Genomic DNA, 17,523 nt, shown 5'->3' on the forward strand with positions numbered 1-17,523 from the left:
ATGAACAACACGGGATCTGATTGGTCGTCACTGCTCCGTAGCTTTCCACTGTACAATGGGTGTCCTTTTTACTACTTCGGTCCGTTGAGATGGAAAATGTGAAATAGGGGACATTTTGGTGCTGTAAAGGAAGGGTGTATTTTGCTGTTTAAATATTTAAAATTAACCGGAATGGAAAGGGAGCTTCTGTGTTGACGTGCGATGGCTCCAGGCGTCGCTAACGGAGCAGTTGCTGAGCTAAAAGCTAATATTAATGACGGTTTTATTTCCTTGTTGCTTCGGCAGTAGTAAAGACTGCATGCAGCGACTGTAGTGTAAACCCAGCATCCATATGTCACCATAAAGCATGGACGGGTGGAGCCCAATCGTCGCAACAGCCTCGGATAATGAACGATCAAGCTCCGAGGGGGAGTACATGGTGGAGCCCGGACCCGGAGATGAAACCCGGGTGGCGGCGGACCGAGAGCAGCGGGCTGACGGGGAGAGGATGGACGACGGGGGTACTGCTGCTGTCGGGTTCGGGATAAGTGGGACCGGGGAGGGCAAAGTGGTCTTGGGTCGGTTCGGACAGAGAGACGATAAAGAACTCAGGTACCTGCACTTGTTGTGGGAGCCCGGACGAGCGGAGCTGGGCGCCGGTGGGGTGGCGAGCAAGCTGGGCAAGATAACGGGAACCCGGGCCAGGAGGCAGCACAGAGCGGTGCGGAACCTCGGTCCAATTGGTCAGGATATTTATGGTAAGATTACATAGTTCATTTAGAAACATAAATATAGTGTAGAAAGAGCTATGTGTTGGCTACAGGTATGAGTCTAGTTACAAAAGAAAGGTACAGTATATATACACCTGGTTCTTCCAAAACAAAAGCATAAAGTAATACTTAAATATTCTGAATAGTAAAACTAATGTAGCCATCCATGATGTCATTTTTATTATTATTAATATTATTTTTATTCATGGTAATTAAAGCCACGTTTTTACTTACTGAACCTGATGTTATAGTAAAACCCCAAAAGGAGTCAGATCTATTGTTTATTTAAAAAAAATAAATGTTTGTGTAAAGAGCTAGGTGTTGGTGTAGCTACAAAATAAAAGCCAATGTTGAAGTGTCTACTAACATTGAGACTTAGCATCTTGACCTCTTTAATAAGACATTTTTCTAGCTATGTTAGTATTGTATTGTATCCTTAAAAAACATCAGTTATTTAGATTTAACTGAACAGGTAAATGTAATAAACCTCTAGTACATTGAAGTGTAGATAATAACAAAATAATTTAACTTATTTTTTAACAGGGACGATGCAATCTAACATAGTTCCAATACAGAGCATTAAACTGTATGATGCACAGATACAGGCAATTTCACAACACAAAAATATAGCCTGCAGCTTTCAGTAAAACAACGTTACTCTACAGATATGGAAATACTATAAAACAGACACCATAATATACCAATACAAATAATATATACACCAATACAACTTAGTTATTTAAAGAAAAATAAAACAAAAAAATGATTTTATATCTGGCAATTTCTTTTGAGTAAAACTCTCAAAACGAAGTAGATTGTGTTGTTTTTTTGTATGTGACATTTAACCCCCGGACAGGCTTTATGTCCATAATTTTGCCTGTTTGTAAAAGGATGTTATGTTTTTTACTGTAGATGGAGATGCTTGGGCACATACTGTCATAAAAATAAAAAATTAGTGAATACCTTAGAGTGCATGAATAACTGTTTAGTGCTGATATGGACCTATGTGTCTAAAATAAAGAAGTAAAGTATAGTGCCTTATTCAAATAAAACAATTAAGGTTGGTTGAAATTTTCTTTACATGTTCATCAAATCAAGGCTGAGGAGAACTTGCAAAACTTTCACCTCCTCTATTTCTTTATTCTGTGTTTTGATATCAAATTTTCTAAGTGCGTACAAAATTTTGATATAGCAAACATTTGATATTATGATGACCAAAATCCCAGTAGATATCTTGTTTCATCTATATATATCAGTGTGTAATTTACTAGTTTGTGTAACATAGCAGGATCATTTTCTGTTCAAACAAGCAGCCCTTTTGAAAGTGTAAAGAGTGCTCCTGTGAATGATGTCTTTGTTTGTTGCTCTCATGCCATGCAATCAACCATAAAGCAATATTTAAATACCTGTCACTTTTAATGTGTTATCTCCACAGCTGTGAAAAGACTGAGGGAAGCAGCGAACAGCAACGACATTGACACAGGTGAGATGAACAGTGAGGTGATGCCTTGAAGTGCCATGAATGTAACGTAAGGGAAGGACAATTAAAGGCTGTTTTGCTTATAAAGTTGCTTGTACTTGTCAGAGAATAGACTTCAAAGTACTACTGCTGGTTTACAAAGCGCTGAACGGTCAGGGGCCAAAATATATTTGTGATCTCCTGACACGGTACGAACCATCCAGACCCCTCAGGTCGTCAGGGACAGGTCTGCTTTCTGTCCCCAGAGTCAGAACCAAACATGGAGCAGCAGCATTCAGTTTTTATGCTCCGTATATCTGGAACAAACTCCCGGAATCATGCAGGTCTGCTGAAACACTTTCTTCTTTTAAATGAAGCCTGAAGACTCACCTGTTCACAGCTGCCTTTTATTAAACTATTTTAATAACTATTCTAAATTATTTATATCTGCACTGTAGCTTTTACCCTTATTTTTTATTTTTATTTTTATATTTTAGCTTCTATTTTAGCTGTTTTTCTTCACTTTGCTTTTTAATGTCCTGTTTTCTTTGCCTTTGTTGTTCTATGTAAAGCACTTTGAATTGTCTTGTTGCTGAAATGTGCTATATAAATAAACTTGCCTTGCCTTGCCTTGCCTTACCTTGCCTTGCCCTTGCCTTACTTGCAGTTCGAAAGCTCCTGCAGGATGACATAGACCCCTGTGCAGCAGACGACAAGGGAAGGACGGCCCTCCATTTCTCTTCCTGCAATGGCAATGAGGGCATCGGTAGGTTGCACAGAAGTTTTAGTAGCAGAGTGTAATTATTTAAAATTAAAGACTACATTTTAACAGTCATTTTTTTGTCTGTAGTGCAGTTGTTGCTGAGCCACGGTGCTGACCCCAACCAGCGAGACAGTCTTGGGAATACCCCCCTGCATCTGGGTAAGTCATCACGGCCTGTGAAACCTGTAGCACTGTGGTCACTAATGTGTACGACAGTGGTTTCATTCTGACACAAAAATGTGCAGCTGCTTCAGGTTCACACCAGTTAAAATGAACATACTCAGAAAAAAACTCTGAATATTACGAATGATTTTGCATGCAACAAATGTTTTTAAACTGTTAATTGTTGCATTAATGCGTCGTTTTTTATCACCTGTTTTTCTGCAGCGGCCTGTACCAACCATGTGCCTGTTATCACCACTTTGCTGAGAGGAGGTGAGACCACTGTCGACTTGTTAAATGCTTGTTTACTTAGTTTCACATTACAGGAACGCTCTTGGTAAGTTAGCTTAGTGAGCAAAACCAACATTTATCTCTTTAATGTAAACACTACATGTTTGCATAATGCATAAAGGAAGGTTATTCCAGATTATTCGTGGCTAGTAACTTGTCATAACCCAGAACACAACAAGTACCAAATTGTACCTATAAGTGTAAGCTAGTGGCGACAAACTAGGTTTAATCATCGTGTATGTAAAGCAGGCTGCCATCGAGCGCCATGATTAAACTGCAACGTGGTGCAGTGTTTTTGTCAGTGTCCCAGGAAATGATTCAATAATTTAATTCAGCCTACTCCTTTTCTGACATGAACTGCTTACTTTGTGTTGAATTTAGCAACAGTTGTTTAGATTTACTGATAATTATTTTATTGTTATTGTTGCTTTGTTGTTAATCTACTCCTATTTTATTCATTTTATTTCCCAGCTCTGTGTACATTTAACCCCAATAGATGGCTGCTTACCACAAACAGCAGCTCATTTTAATATTTCAATCAAATACCAAGTATATGTCTAAAGCTAGCATGTTTATTACACTTGCTAAACGATTTTATGGAAACAAAGAATGTAACCCTGGAAATGCGTACGAGGCAAATGATGTCTCGACATGTTTTGAGAGTTTTTACTTGATCTAAAACACTAATTTTTAAGTTAATATCCTTTAGAGTGGGATTTTTTAATTAATAATTATTTAATAAGCATGCTTTAACAGAGATATTTGTGCTCTTATTGTCTCTGAAGGAGCTCGTGTGGACGCCCTCGACCGTGCAGGCAGGACCCCGATGCATCTTGCACGCTCAAAGCTCAATATTCTGCAGGAGGGAGATTCACGAAGTTTAGAGACGCTGAGAGGGGAAGTCACACAGGTAGAGCATGTGCTAACCTGCCTGGATTATTATTGAATCAAGACTTAAGTAGGTAGTAAGTGTCTCATACCTCACTTTCTCTTACAGATTATTCAAATGCTGAGGGAATACCTAAACTCAATGGGCCAGAGTGAAGCTAAAGAGAGGCTGGAGCATATTTCAACTCAGCTGCAGCACACACGCACCAAAGAGCAGGTGAGACCTACATATGCATTGAATTGTTGTTTAAATGATTAGTTTGTCAGCATTTACATCTCTGATCAGGTTTTGATAGTGCTCCTGTGGCTAAGAATAATGCTAATAATGCTAACAATGCTAACGATTACCTTGATTAAACTGAAAAGATGGTCCAGCACTGTGTAGTAGGTATCCATATCAGGAAGTTAGCTTTATTTTCAAATTCACATGCGTGAAAACCAAACATATTTGCACAACTATACCAAAATGTGCATTTGTTTCAATGTTAATGTTTTGATAATTTCCTGTGCACATACTTGGATTAATTTTCACCCACTAACACACTGTTGTTTGTATTTCTGCTTTTTTCCAGGTGGATGAAGTGACTGATTTACTGGCCAGTTTTACATCACTCAGTCTTCAGAAACAGAATTTAGGGGATAGGTAGAAGATGAATTGTAAAGAGAGCTGAAGTCAAACTCCTTATCAAGCAAGTATCTGCACTACTAGCCGTCTCCAATAAAGAAAATCAACCATGATGCAAAGGTTTTCTGCCTGTATTCCAAACTAAATATTTATCTAGAGAATTACTTGACCATCACAATTAAAACGTAGTTGTTTAAACCAAAATAATATTGGGATTATCTTGTTAGCATTTTAACTCTGATGAGGTTTTGATAGTGAACCTGTGGCTAAGACTTATACTCTAACAATGCTATGGAAAATATTGTTTTCTTAGTTAAAATGAAAATATGCTCAAATTTTAATGCCAAGCACTAAAGTGTAGTAGATATCCATTTTGATTTTGGCCAGAAAACCAAATGCTAACATGCTAATATATATGTTAGAATATCATACGTTAGCTTTTCAGAAAAAAAAGCATAAAGACTCAACTCCCTCAGGGGAAAACCCATTGAGAAGAGGAGGCTAGAGGAATAGAGGCTCACCTATAAGTGCAGTGGGACCTCAGCTCTCTGTTGTGTGTGTGTGTGTGTGTGTGTGAGACAGAATGTATGTATGTATTTGTGTGTATGTGTGAGTCACAGCTGTGTGCCGACATGTTCTCTTTTTGCCTGCCAATATTAGCTTACTTTAAGATAATAATGAGACATTCTTCTCATGAAAGTATTCGTTTTCACAGTTGCAATTTTGGTTTTCTTATCAACAGCATGTTTGTATCATGTTGCCTTTTCTCTTGTATTGCATGTAACGTTTTTATGTGAAATGTGCTGTAAAAAAAATGCATTTGACTGTTGTTGGAAATGATTATATGTGAATCAATAAAATCAGTATCTTTGGCTAAATTTGTGAAATATTCTGTTGAGTAAATAATGTCATAACGAAGGCTATATTTATCTTGTTTATGTTGCTATTCAATATACTTATTTAAATATCATAATATTAAAAGAGAGAGCCTTATTTAGTTGTCATTTTCACAGTGGTACACAATGCAACAGAGATTTAGCTAATGTACTGCTAATGTGGCTACTTTTCCTCCACGCTGATTGGCTGCATCACCCAAGCCCCTCCCCTGCATGGACACGTATTGTTGTTTCGCCGATAATAAAAGATGGCGGCTGGACCCGCGTAAATTGGACACCCTATAGAGGTAGTATTATTTCAAAAACACATTATTTCCTTTCCTGTTGGTGTTCGTAAACTACACAAACTATCAGCCAAAAGAAAATGAGCACACGAGCAGATTTGAAAACATGTCCGCCATTGCTTTTTGTGCTCTGGAGTGGACCGCGGCCTAGCTGTGGGTGAAAGCCTCGAACTTTCCTGAACCGCTTTCACCGGTAAACTGAGGGCACGCTCGGCGATAAGGATCAGAGCGCTGGAAATGTTGGGAAGCTAGGGGAGTCAAAGTAAATGAAGAGGGGGTGTGTTTGTGTATCTTTATGAAAGTAGGCGGGAATTTGTTAAGCTAACATGTTTTCGTACTCTTTAGCAGGTGACAGACCAAGTCATTATTGTATTATAACGTAAATTGCATTTTTCCTCAAGAAGGAGCCACTTCTGCACCTTTAAATAGCATTATATCTAGGTTACCAGGTTAACTGCTGCTCCAGTGTTCCCTGGATTACACAGGGTAGGACTAAGCGGAAATAGTTGTAGCAACCAAATGTCTATTAAAGGATAATTACCTATTTGATGTCTTGGCAAGTTTACACGAACAGAAATTTGAGACACAAAGGGCTTACATTTGTTTTTTGCACTTTGTTATTGTGAAACCCTAAACTGCTGCCATTCAAGAGTTATTACGTCTTCTATAGGCCTAGATTAACTTGCTTTTTTTATGTGTGTCTACTCAACAGGTCAGCATCCTGCTTTGTGTTTTTAGTGACATACTCACTATAAATAACGTGTTGTAAAGGAGGAACCATGGCTTTTGAGGAGATCAAGAGCAAAGGAGGAATGGGTAATGTTTGCCTGTAAACTGCATGGAGCTAACAGTGTTTCTACTTTACATGATTATCGAATATTTGCATTTATTTTGCAGACAGAAACATATCAATAAGTAGTTATAAAGCCATTTAGGAACACTCACATTTCTAGAAGCGTAGATAAAAGAGATCCATCATGTAAACTATGTGAAATATAGAAATATCAAGTTTTTACTTTTCAGGTTTGGATAATAATACTGTTTTCATGTTTTCTAGATGTGGGGATGGAAGGAGACAGGGGTCTTGTAGCGGGTCGTAGCCAGAGAGAGAAGAGGAGGTCGTACAAGGATCTGCTGAGAGAAGAAGAGGAGATTGCTGCTCAGGTCCGAAAGTCTTCCAAGAAACGACCTAAGGTAAGATATTCGTCCACAATAACTTGATGTCACTGTGTAAGAAAGGAGAAAGCTTTTAAGATGTATTTATAATTTCTTTGCAATTATGAATTTGTTAAGGATTCAGAACTTTTCATGCTTGGAGGGGAATCACATAAAAAGAAGAAGAAACATAGCGATGACTACTATTACAGAGGTGAGATGTTGATACATTTAAATAATCTTTGAATATCACAAAAAAATGCAAATGTATTTACTTTTTCCTTTTCTTTTATCGTCCCTGCGTCAGATCACGATCATTCAGGTCCCCCTCCCCACAAGAAGAAGCATAAATCTGCAGACCGCTCCCCTCCTCTTTCCTCGGCCTCATCCTCACACCCGACAGATACAGCGATGGGTCTCTTGCAGGCTATCACCTCCCCACTTGCCACAGGTTCGGACCCCAGCCCCCACCTGCACAAGAAACCCTCTTACCCCTCCTTCTCCTCGCACTCCTCAAAGGACCGCAAACGCGAGAGCAGCAGTGGTGGCGGTGGGAGCAAAGGGAGCCACTCCTCTCACTCCCGTCCCGCGTCTTCATCGTCATCCTCCTCCAAGAAGCACTCCTCCACTTCCTCAAAGTCGTCCCTGTTTCACGGTGGAGCTCCCAAAGAGGAGCCCCTGACGTTACGGGAGGCCGACGGGCTGAAGATGAAGCTCATCATGTCTCCGGAGAAAGAGGAAGGAGAGAGCTTCCCGTTCACGCCGCACTCATCCAAAGGAGGCGCGAAGAAGGAGAAGGATCGAGACAGGATGCAGCTCTCGAAGTCGCCGAAGAAAAAACTACAGCAGAGTCGAGATCCGCTGCCTGTTGTGGGGAAAGAAGTGGAGGTGGAAGGTAAGAGAACACTATGTTATGTTGGGGATACGAGTTCTATTATATTCGGTTACTAAGGCTGGAATTATGCTTCTCTAAGGGGTCCTAAAAGAAAACTGATACGTATCTGTTTCTTCTATACTTGTATTGATTGTTGGTATGAGCCCACAAGCAAGCGCGCTTAGTACACCATGATTTAAAGACAACATAGAATGGGCCACGGTTTAGCTCAGCGGTTTAATCACGTGTCCCACGCACAGAGGCTACAGTCCTCGTTGCGGTGGCCCCCGGGTTCAGTCAAACCCTCGGCCCGTTGTCGCATGATGTCCCCACTTTCCCTGTTTCTGACACTATCCACTGTCCTCGCTCTTAAATGAAGGCATAAAAGGCAAAAAAGAAAGAAAGAAAGAAAGAAAACATATAAGAAATCCAGAACGGAGGCTTGTTTTTACCCTGCTGACAATGTAAACAAACCGTTAAATCTGTGATGCAAATGTGACAGAATTTGAATTTTCAATGTAAAAGGACCGGACAACAATATTGTATGAAATTGTATTTCTTCTTGCTAGAAGTTTACATGTGGCTTTTCTTTGTCAAAATAGTCATCTTAATTTTAGGTTAGTATTCGTCATGTTTTGTGGTTCTTATCAAAAGCCAAATTACTTGCAGCAAATGAAAGTGGCAAGCTCTCATCTTTGCTTTAAAAATCTGCGCTCTCCAACACAGTCGCAGTCTGAATGCAGAGATTTGATGTTTTGAGTGAGATGATTTACAAAGCATACAGGATTATTGCACCTGTGTTACATCTCGTCTTCTATGTAAAACGCACAGCGGAATGGCAAAGGCTGCATGGCGGCGGAGCTTCGTCACGGCGCTGAGGCCGAACCACAGTGTAAAAAAGGGCTTATGATTTCTGGTCTACTGAAACATTGCCTTGAAGTCTGGAAAAGCTGCCCCGATTAAAACAGAAACACTCTTTACAAACTCTGCTACATTTAGCTTTTCCTTCTTGTGCATGACAAAATATAATTTTAACAATCGTATACAAAAGAATCTCAATACTTTATGGAATAGATTTGTTTCCCACTCCTACTTAACCTGTATTTCATACCACCATAAACTGTCCAGACGCTCTTGCTTTGTTTTGTTGATTAGTATTCACTGTGGCACTGTGGTGTTCCTTGCTCTCCAGGTCATTATGGAGGAGGCCTGGGAGATGATAGCTCTTCATCAGGGGGGGAGCTGGAGGCGGGTGAACTGGTTATAGACGATTCGTACACACACTTGTCAAAAAAGAAGAAGAAGAGCAAAAAAAGCAAGAAGAAGAAGGACAAAGAAAAAGACAGAGAGAAGGAGAAAAGTGGGAAGGACAAGAAGCACAGCAAAGGATTTGGAGGTGAGTTTACGGGTTGCTGGAAAAAAAGCATCTATCTCTCTACCCACAATCATTGGTCAAACTGAACTGTTTGTGAATTACATGTATCAATAAAGTTCATTATTGATTTATCTTTGTCTTATCTTCTTCAGACTCATCGAGGGGCCACAGCCATTCCCATCCCACTGTCACCCACAGCTCTGTCGGGCCCATGTACGCCATGGCCACGCCCGTCCCTCAACACCACCATCAAGGCAACGACGGAGTAACAGAGAAGAAGAAGAAGAAAAAGGAGGAGAAAGATCGGGACAAGCACGAGAAGGAAAAAGAGAAGGTGAGAAGCTGAACATCCTGCTGTTCTGTAACTTTGACACAAAACATGTTTGGTTAATTTCTTTGTCTCCTTTTAGCCCAAGAAGAAGAACACAACAGCGTATCAGGTGTTTTGTAAGGAGTACAGAGTCAACATTAATGCAGAGCAGCCAGGACTCGGTGGGTGATGAAATCAAATACAGTATAACTTCTTATCACACTGATTGTGTCTTTCAAACATCAATGAAAAACAAATTTTAATCAGCGTGTGTATTTGTGGTTTGCAGTCTTTGGTGAGCTGAGCAAAAAGTTGGCCGAGGTGTGGAAGGCGATGCCCGAAAAGGACAAATTAGTGAGTTGTGTTCCTTATTTGTGACTGATAATTTAATGTAATGATGTTGCTCTGACTGTCGTGTTTTCTGTTTGTTCTCCTGTGCAGGTCTGGAGGCAGAAAGCTCAGTATCTGCAGCACAAACAGAACAAAGCCGAAGCCACCACAGTCAAACACAAGAGCGCCAGTGAAGGCAAAAGCAAAGGTATCTTTAACTCCAACACAAAAGCCTCTGATTAATAAAGAAGATTCATCAAGTCTCAACTCTTAATCTGCTGTCAGTTCTCATCACTGTTGTATGTTTGTCTGGTCATGAAAGTTGTAGGAACGGGAACAGGGATGGTGTCGCCCAACAGAGCGCCCGGCACCATGTCGCTGTCTCCAGCACGAGTCCCTGATGTGGATCCCATCGATGCTGCAGCTCACCTGCAGCTCCTGGGCGAGTCGCTGTCCCTCATCGGACACAGGCTGCAGGAAACAGAGGTGAGTGTCCACACTGAGTTTTAAGAGTCAATGCACACAATACCTTTTTAGGACTACTCAGTGGAATAAGTTAGTGAAATGACTGACGTGTGTCTGTAATAGGGGATGGTGGCAGTGTCTGGGAGTCTGTCTGTCCTTCTGGACTCCATCTTGTGTGCGCTGGGACCGCTGACCTGTCTCACAGCACAGATACCAAAGTTGAACGGATGTCCTCGAAACGTCCTGGTACAGTATTAACATCTATAAATGAATTAAACCACTGTTGGTTGATTTTAGCTTCATAACTTTTCCACTTCTCCATAATACAAATACTGTTAGGACTGCATGTTTATATACATTAAAGACATTGTGATATTTTAAGCATGTTGCACAGCCATTCTTAAAGCTGTTGTACACTTGACTTGGATCAATTTCACTTTTATGGCATTTTTCTAACAAAGCTCTCTCTGACTTCAGTCAAACACGTTGGACAACATCGCCTACATCATGCCCGGACTGTGAGTGAAGGACAATAATCAATGTGAACCGATTTAGCATCAGAAGTCCACACAGTTGACTGAAGTGGTTCTTTGCAGGAGCGACTCCTGGACTTTAATTTAAGCTGATGCTCAGCATCTGAATACTCTGATATTTCTAGTGTTTTTAAAGTGTATTTTTTTAGAAACCTGCTCCTCTTAATTTTCTAATTGTGATATTTTTAAATGAGACATTTTACTGAACATGTTAATCTCTCGTGGCATGTAAGCTTAGTTTTACTGTTACTGTACAGAGTGTTTGTGTGTGAATGGTGCCCTGAATGTGTTGGTTTAGCTGTGAAGTGGGTTCGGCTGTTGTATGAGACTGTTCCTAACATGTCGACATATTAGATTTTTTTTACTGAAATGTACAGAAACATTTTGGTCATCATCAGCATAACGTAATATATTTGACACCTGCTTAGTTTTTCTTTTACTGTGTAAAAAGTGCTGTCACGCCTTGCTGTTTTATACATTTGATATGACTTCTGTAGAATATCTTTAAGGGCAACCTTGTAATCAGGAGCTGTTAAAACAAAAACCACTGTCAGACATTTAACAAAAGAAGCAACATTAAAATATGACCTGTTTCCAAATTGAGCTTTTGCTTTTGTTTTTTTAACCACAGGGATAGACAGACGGTCAGTCGGTGCGTTTCAGACTAAAATATTTGAGCTATTTCCTTGATTGAGTGCAACAAAACTATGCAGACATTTATTCAGAGTTTGAGTCATAATTACCAACATTGTTGGTGTACAGGGAAATTGTCTAGATAACTCACATTCCCATGAGCCTCGGCGGAACTCTGTGTTTTGTGTTAATTATTAAGTGCTAAAAACTAAACTGCGACAGGGTAAAGAGAAAACCTGCTTAATGCTAGTATGTTAGTGTCAGCAGAAGTGTGTTAGCATACTAATGTTTACATTTAGCACAATAAGGAATAAATGCTAGGGATTAACAGAGCTGCTAGCATAGCCTTTGGCTCTATGTATTATGGTTTTAGGTTTATTTAAAGCTCCTGTAAGGAACTTTCAGTTTGTGTTGATTTTGGCGCCCCCTGTGGACAAAGTCTTACCTCTTATCTCTTTGCTGATTTTATCTTGTACATGCTTAAGTGGCAGTTTTTAACAAGAAATCTCACCCTGCTTTCTTTAACAGTCATATGTATCACTCACTTTAAATTTTTGCCCTGGAAAATGTAAACAAAGGCAGCATGCAGTTAATCGCGTCGTCTGACATCTACCCCGTCAGCAGTTTCAGGCATTAAAAATAACTAAAAAGAAATAATCAATCTTGATGCTGATGGTCTGGTTTGCTCTTGTAGCTCATATAGAGTTATCAGAATTAATTTCAGTCTGTTTCATAGCCAGTGAAAAACTCCTCAGAGGAGCTTTAAGCAATATCAAACTGTTGTACTAAATATCAGCACAGCTGTGATTAGGTCATACCATGTGGATATACACAATAACAGAACTCCCTCTCGTGTGATATTCCTTTAATACAACAGTACTACAAGCTGCATTTGGCAGTAAAAAGTAATTAGCAACAACAGATTAATATGTTTGTTAATTGTTTTATTCGTTGTGCCCCGCTAACACAACTAGTTTCAAAACGTCCACAACAAATTTATCTGTATCTCACACTCAAATGAAAGTCGTTTAACGGTTGATTTTGTGGCAATGAAAAAAAAAAACCGTTGAGTCATTTCGAATGGAACGCCAGGCGGGTCGCGCGCCCCGGAGTCAAGTTGAGTCCAGTATCAGGCAGGTCTGAGTCAGCCTGCAGGAACCAGGAAGTGCGTCCATCCCTGATTCAACGCTAAATACGGCAGTGAACGGGACCAGAAATGTCAGCAGCTGCTTCACAGTCAGGTAGGCTGAATTCGTCTGTTTTAATTTGATCAAAATCGTTAATTGTGTGACATATAGCGAGAAAAGTCCGCGATGGGCGGCTCCCCTCTGCGTGTTTCGGTATTTATGTTTTGACAGGAGATGGCAGCGCCCTGTTAGAAATTTGACCAAATGAAAGCACTTAGTATCATCTGACCAACATTAATAGAAATGTCACACAAAATGTACCACGTAAAAATCGAATCAAAGTACTTTTATTGTAAGAAAATGTCACTATATGATGTTGACAACGTGTTAACTCTTAAGATAACAAATACACATATTAAGCACAGACATGTAGCCTACAATAAAACACTTTACGGTTATAAAACACATTTCTTCTCGCCCCTGCTGAGTAGAGCTGAGGCTGGTGGTGCTCGGCCGGGCAGGGGCAGGAAAGAGGTCCGCAGTCAGCGCCATCCTCGGCCTGCAAGACACCGAGGAGGGCACAGATGTTGAAGTCATCCAGGAGTGCAGCAAACACCGAGGAGAGGCTGCAGGCAGACAGGTAGGGATGAAACACACACAGAACATAACAATACAGCGGCTCAAGGGAATAATTATGGTTTAAAGGTTGAATTAAAACTGAAAATAAGCATTATGAAGGCACTATTATGATACTAAATATGTGGCATGTTGAGGTTTTTACACAGAAACATAAACAAACCTAAGAAATAGCACTGAAACTGAATTAAAGAGCTATTTCCTTAAAACCTAATGATGCTAAACTATCAAAATATTCTTCATTTTATAAAGAATATGTGAACAAAACAAATCTCTGTGCTTGCTTCAGGAGTCAGAGTATGGCAACAAAACAGGTCCTTTACTCCATACTACAAGGATTTCAAAATAAAAGTCCAAAATTTGAACACATATAGCAATATAGAATATATATATCTATATATATATAGATATATATACATATAGCATATAGAAAACAGAGGTGAAAAGAGCGGAAAAAAACAGATGTCAACACAACAAAGTATATTTCTGATTCCAGTCAGTGACAGCAACTGAAAATGTAAGTACAGTACAAAGCCGGGACTTTATTTTCCCTGTTGTCATACACCATGAAGGATTTAAAATGGGCCCTAGCTGGTAGAGAGAAAGTCTGCATACTACTTGTATGTCTACTTGTCCTATGTTCTGTTTTGCTACATTACCACACATCAATCTTTAAATTTAATGTACCTCTGAAGAAAAAAATACTCAAACAAATCTTTATGTTAAACCCCTGTTCTTTCATTCGGTTTTTGCCCCCTCATGTAGCTGGTGGTCGTCTCCAGTCCATCCTGGTTCACCTCAGACTGCGACCCAAACGACAGAAGACAACACATTTCCTCCTTCATCGCCTTATCCAGCCCCGGACCTCATGCCTTCCTGCTGTGTGTCCCTGTGAACCAGCCGGCTGAGGGAGAGGCCAAAGCGCTCAGTGTCCTGGAGGAGCTTTTCGGGCCCTCTGCGGTCAGCACAAACACCATCATCCTCTTCACCCACACCGAGGAGCTCGATGAGGACGAGCGGCTGGAGGATTACCTCGTCACATGGCGCAAGGACCTCAAGGAGCTGGTGGGACGATGTGGGAACCGCTACCACACCTTGGAAACCTGCGGGGGAGAGGAAGAGGAGAGGAGAGCTGTGGAGGAGCTGCTGGAGAAGGTGGAGGAGAGTGCGACACAGCACTTCAGCTGCCCTTTGTACCAGGAGGCGGAGGAGAAAGTGAGGGAGAAGCAGGAGGAGATGGTGAGGGAGACGAGAGGAGAGGACAGCCAGATGTCTCCCACAGAGGAAGAAATGGAAGCAGTGCGGGAGGAGGCCGAGAGGAGCATAGGAGACTTAGACGTGGACGTGGAGAGTATTTTCCCCTGTGACAGCGTCTCTCCTTCCTCCCCCGCTTCCTCTTTCCTCTGGGTGTGGTGGGAGAAGCTCACAGGCTGGATGAGACAGCTGCCCAAGATGCTGAGGAGGGAGGCCCTGCTGGGAGCGCTGGTCGGCCTGTTTGTGGGGGGCCCGTATGGAGGTATGATGGGGGCCGCTGTGGGGTCAGTGGCGACTGAAGTGAGGAGGAGACATACTCAGAAGAAAAAATGAGAGATAAGCTCGTATTAATGTTTTAAAGTGCACCTTTAAGTCACTTCACTGTTCAAATTACTAGTGTGTTATTGAGCTATTAGCTTACCAGCTAGCACCTTTCAAACTAGTATTAATGCTTGACCACACAGCACGAGTATTTGTTTTTTATTTGAAAATCTTTACCACACTCTAGTAAAAGAAACTTTTATATCTATTTGCCTTAATGATGGTTATAAAATCCTGCTTCATAGATCAGTAATGACCCATTATTAGGAACATGTGGGAAGCCATGTTTGAAGGATCCTGTTGGCTGCAGTATGACCTCCTCTCTCTTTTTAGTTAGCTCATTTATTTGTCTTTATGACTTAATTTAGATACCGAGCAAGTAATGAATGACAGTAGTGTTCAAGTCTGCAGATTTAAATGTTGTTATACCTGCTGTTGCCACTTGGGGGCAGCAGAAACAAGCTGAGTGAACACATTGACATATTAGCATTTTTAAGTATCTTATGAAGAAATTATTAGTTGCCGATTTACACATTAAGCAGCTATGTAGCAACTTTAGCATTCATATGGAGCTGGGTCTTTAATGTGAGTTTAGTATTAACTCTCCTCTTTAAGTGTTGTGGTCTCCACCAACTCCTGAGAGAAGTATTTGGCTCTTTAGCTGCTAAATGCTACGCTGTTCATCAGCTGTTTGCTAACTTCTTCTACCGTTCAGTGTGAGCCGGTATGTGAGTCAGTTTTTAGGATGTGTTACGTCAAAAATAACACACTATGAGAGCTTCGACAGTGATCCAGAACCATACAAGTGTAGGCTGTGAAACCAAAACAACAAGCTGTAAAACACTAAAATACTGCAGGGTTGGTTGGTAATTCTCTGTGGGTTCATCATTATAAGGGGGGAAAATGTACATACAAGCAGGGAAACATTACATACATTGATACAAAGTGGAAACAACCATCCAGATCATTATCTGTAAAAAACAAAAACACCCACAAAATAACCAACCACTAAATTTTTTAATTCATATAAAGATGAATAGATAGTTTGATATTTAAATGTCAGGAAAAGTTCAGGAATAAAAATGTTTGTAAGTTAATATTGGCATAACTAATGGTGTTAAATGGGCCTCATATTGATCACAGGCCCCTGACTTAAATAGAATAAAAAATACTTCTAATTTGTGCCTTAAATATAAATAGAGTAAAAAATATGGTAAAAAAATTATAATAATATACATTTAATGTAACATGCAACCATAACAGGCTGCAGGCACACTTGCCTCAAATCTTGCCAGACTTTATTATAACATCAACGATCGTTTTCAAAGAACTGATACATCGTATTATGATGACATTTGAAACCCTGCGTATAAGTAATGTTTTTATCCAATCATAATATAAACATATGAATTGGTGCAGTTTTAACTTAAAAACCGTGTGTACGTGTGATACTGCAAGAGGATATACAGCAGCCAAACAGATTGTTCAGCGTGGATTCAGTTGATTAATGAACCATGAAGGAAATAGAGTTGTTTGGTATCTGTATCTGTAAGCTAGTCGCTGCAATGATCCGTTACAGAACCAAATAGCTCCAAAAACCATCAGTTTTTTTGTGACAATCATGTGACAAAAACAAACAACAACAGTGTGGTGCTACCAGAGAGTGTAATGCTAATCTAAGCTAACAAAATGTCAGCAATTAGTGTTTTTCCTCCAATATTATGTATGTTATTTTAATCGCACATGTATCAGAGGGTGATTAGGTCTTGGCTAAATCAAGTCTAGGTATTAGGAAGAAAAAACACAATATTGGAACTTCTCTTAAAGAAACAGTGCATTATTTATTAACCATTTCATCACTAACAACCTTTTAAACCTCATTTAGACTTGATGAACTGCAGATGGCTGAAACACTTTTGTAAAGATGTAATACTAAAATCATCCACACGGTGGAGACATGGACCTTTATTCTGGAGACGTTTAAATGTTGAACTGAAACATTCTTATTGCTGCAAATAAAAGCTGCTGTTTAAAGAACATTTCACTTTGTTTATCCGGGATATTTGAATCTAACGCACGTTTACAGAGTGTGATCAAGTGAAGTTAATCGAATTCAAGGATTCAAGTCAAGTGTTTAGTAAAAGGGCACAAAGTTTTTTGTAAACAGCATTAAATATGTTGCAGATTGAAGTGAGTGGATTAAGTCAGCTATGATGCAAGAAACAAGAGCGTAGGATTCCTGCTGGATAAACTCCTCCTCGCTTCACAATGTCTGCTCATGGCTTTGACATTGATGTAATTGATACTCTGCTAAAACCGTCAGTCATAACCCATCCTTACATCTCTTTCTCTCGTTTGCTCTCCAAACTGCCGCCGGCTCTGCCTCAGGAACA

General features: G+C 40.1%; 3 protein-coding genes across 3 annotated transcripts; all 3 read left to right on the plus strand.

Annotated features, from left to right (window-relative positions):
* The first annotated feature begins 88 nt into the window (after positions 1-88).
* Positions 89-5,815, plus strand: ankrd54 (ankyrin repeat domain 54). The gene is made up of 8 exons (XM_069676028.1): positions 89-737; positions 2,185-2,232; positions 2,876-2,974; positions 3,059-3,130; positions 3,359-3,406; positions 4,210-4,334; positions 4,422-4,529; positions 4,885-5,815. The coding sequence occupies exons 1-8, from the start codon at positions 347-349 to the stop codon at positions 4,957-4,959; spliced, it is 966 nt and encodes a 321-aa protein (XP_069532129.1). The 5' UTR covers positions 89-346; the 3' UTR covers positions 4,960-5,815.
* Positions 5,816-6,059: 244 nt separating this feature from the next.
* On the plus strand, positions 6,060-11,741 carry hmgxb4a (HMG box domain containing 4a). The gene is made up of 13 exons (XM_069676058.1): positions 6,060-6,120; positions 6,830-6,933; positions 7,175-7,311; positions 7,411-7,486; positions 7,580-8,167; positions 9,339-9,542; positions 9,674-9,855; positions 9,932-10,013; positions 10,121-10,185; positions 10,273-10,369; positions 10,484-10,647; positions 10,750-10,872; positions 11,104-11,741. Exons 2-13 carry the CDS (start codon positions 6,897-6,899, stop codon positions 11,146-11,148), a joined length of 1,800 nt encoding a protein of 599 aa, XP_069532159.1. The 5' UTR covers positions 6,060-6,120; positions 6,830-6,896; the 3' UTR covers positions 11,149-11,741.
* A 1,202-nt stretch (positions 11,742-12,943) lies between these two features.
* On the plus strand, positions 12,944-17,159 carry LOC138604219 (GTPase IMAP family member 9). The gene is made up of 3 exons (XM_069676094.1): positions 12,944-13,033; positions 13,411-13,559; positions 14,321-17,159. Exons 1-3 carry the CDS (start codon positions 13,009-13,011, stop codon positions 15,140-15,142), a joined length of 996 nt encoding a protein of 331 aa, XP_069532195.1. The 5' UTR covers positions 12,944-13,008; the 3' UTR covers positions 15,143-17,159.
* Positions 17,160-17,523: the final 364 nt, after the last annotated feature.

The sequence above is a fragment of the Semicossyphus pulcher genome, unplaced genomic scaffold (assembly GCF_022749685.1).
Source record: "Semicossyphus pulcher isolate SPU_LCO1_2020_fin unplaced genomic scaffold, fSemPul1.0.p SCAF_25, whole genome shotgun sequence".
NCBI classification, from domain to species: domain Eukaryota; kingdom Metazoa; phylum Chordata; class Actinopteri; order Labriformes; family Labridae; genus Semicossyphus; species Semicossyphus pulcher.

Excerpts from the sequence above, each read along its gene's own strand:
- LOC138604219 (XM_069676094.1), top strand. The coding sequence starts at position 13,009 with ATGTCAGCAGCTGCTTCACAGTCAG. Across the intron at positions 13,034-13,410 it reads AGCAGCTGCTTCACAGTCAG|AGCTGAGGCTGGTGGTGCTC; the intron begins GTAGGCTGAATT and ends CCTGCTGAGTAG. Across the intron at positions 13,560-14,320 it reads GAGAGGCTGCAGGCAGACAG|CTGGTGGTCGTCTCCAGTCC; the intron begins GTAGGGATGAAA and ends CCCCTCATGTAG.
- ankrd54 (XM_069676028.1), top strand. The coding sequence starts at position 347 with ATGGACGGGTGGAGCCCAATCGTCGCAACAGCCTCGGATAATGAACGA. Across the intron at positions 738-2,184 it reads AATTGGTCAGGATATTTATG|CTGTGAAAAGACTGAGGGAA; the intron begins GTAAGATTACAT and ends TTATCTCCACAG. Across the intron at positions 2,975-3,058 it reads CAATGGCAATGAGGGCATCG|TGCAGTTGTTGCTGAGCCAC; the intron begins GTAGGTTGCACA and ends TTTTGTCTGTAG.
- hmgxb4a (XM_069676058.1), top strand. The coding sequence starts at position 6,897 with ATGGCTTTTGAGGAGATCAAGAGCAAAGGAGGAATGG. Across the intron at positions 6,934-7,174 it reads CAAGAGCAAAGGAGGAATGG|ATGTGGGGATGGAAGGAGAC; the intron begins GTAATGTTTGCC and ends CATGTTTTCTAG. Across the intron at positions 9,543-9,673 it reads GCACAGCAAAGGATTTGGAG|ACTCATCGAGGGGCCACAGC; the intron begins GTGAGTTTACGG and ends TATCTTCTTCAG.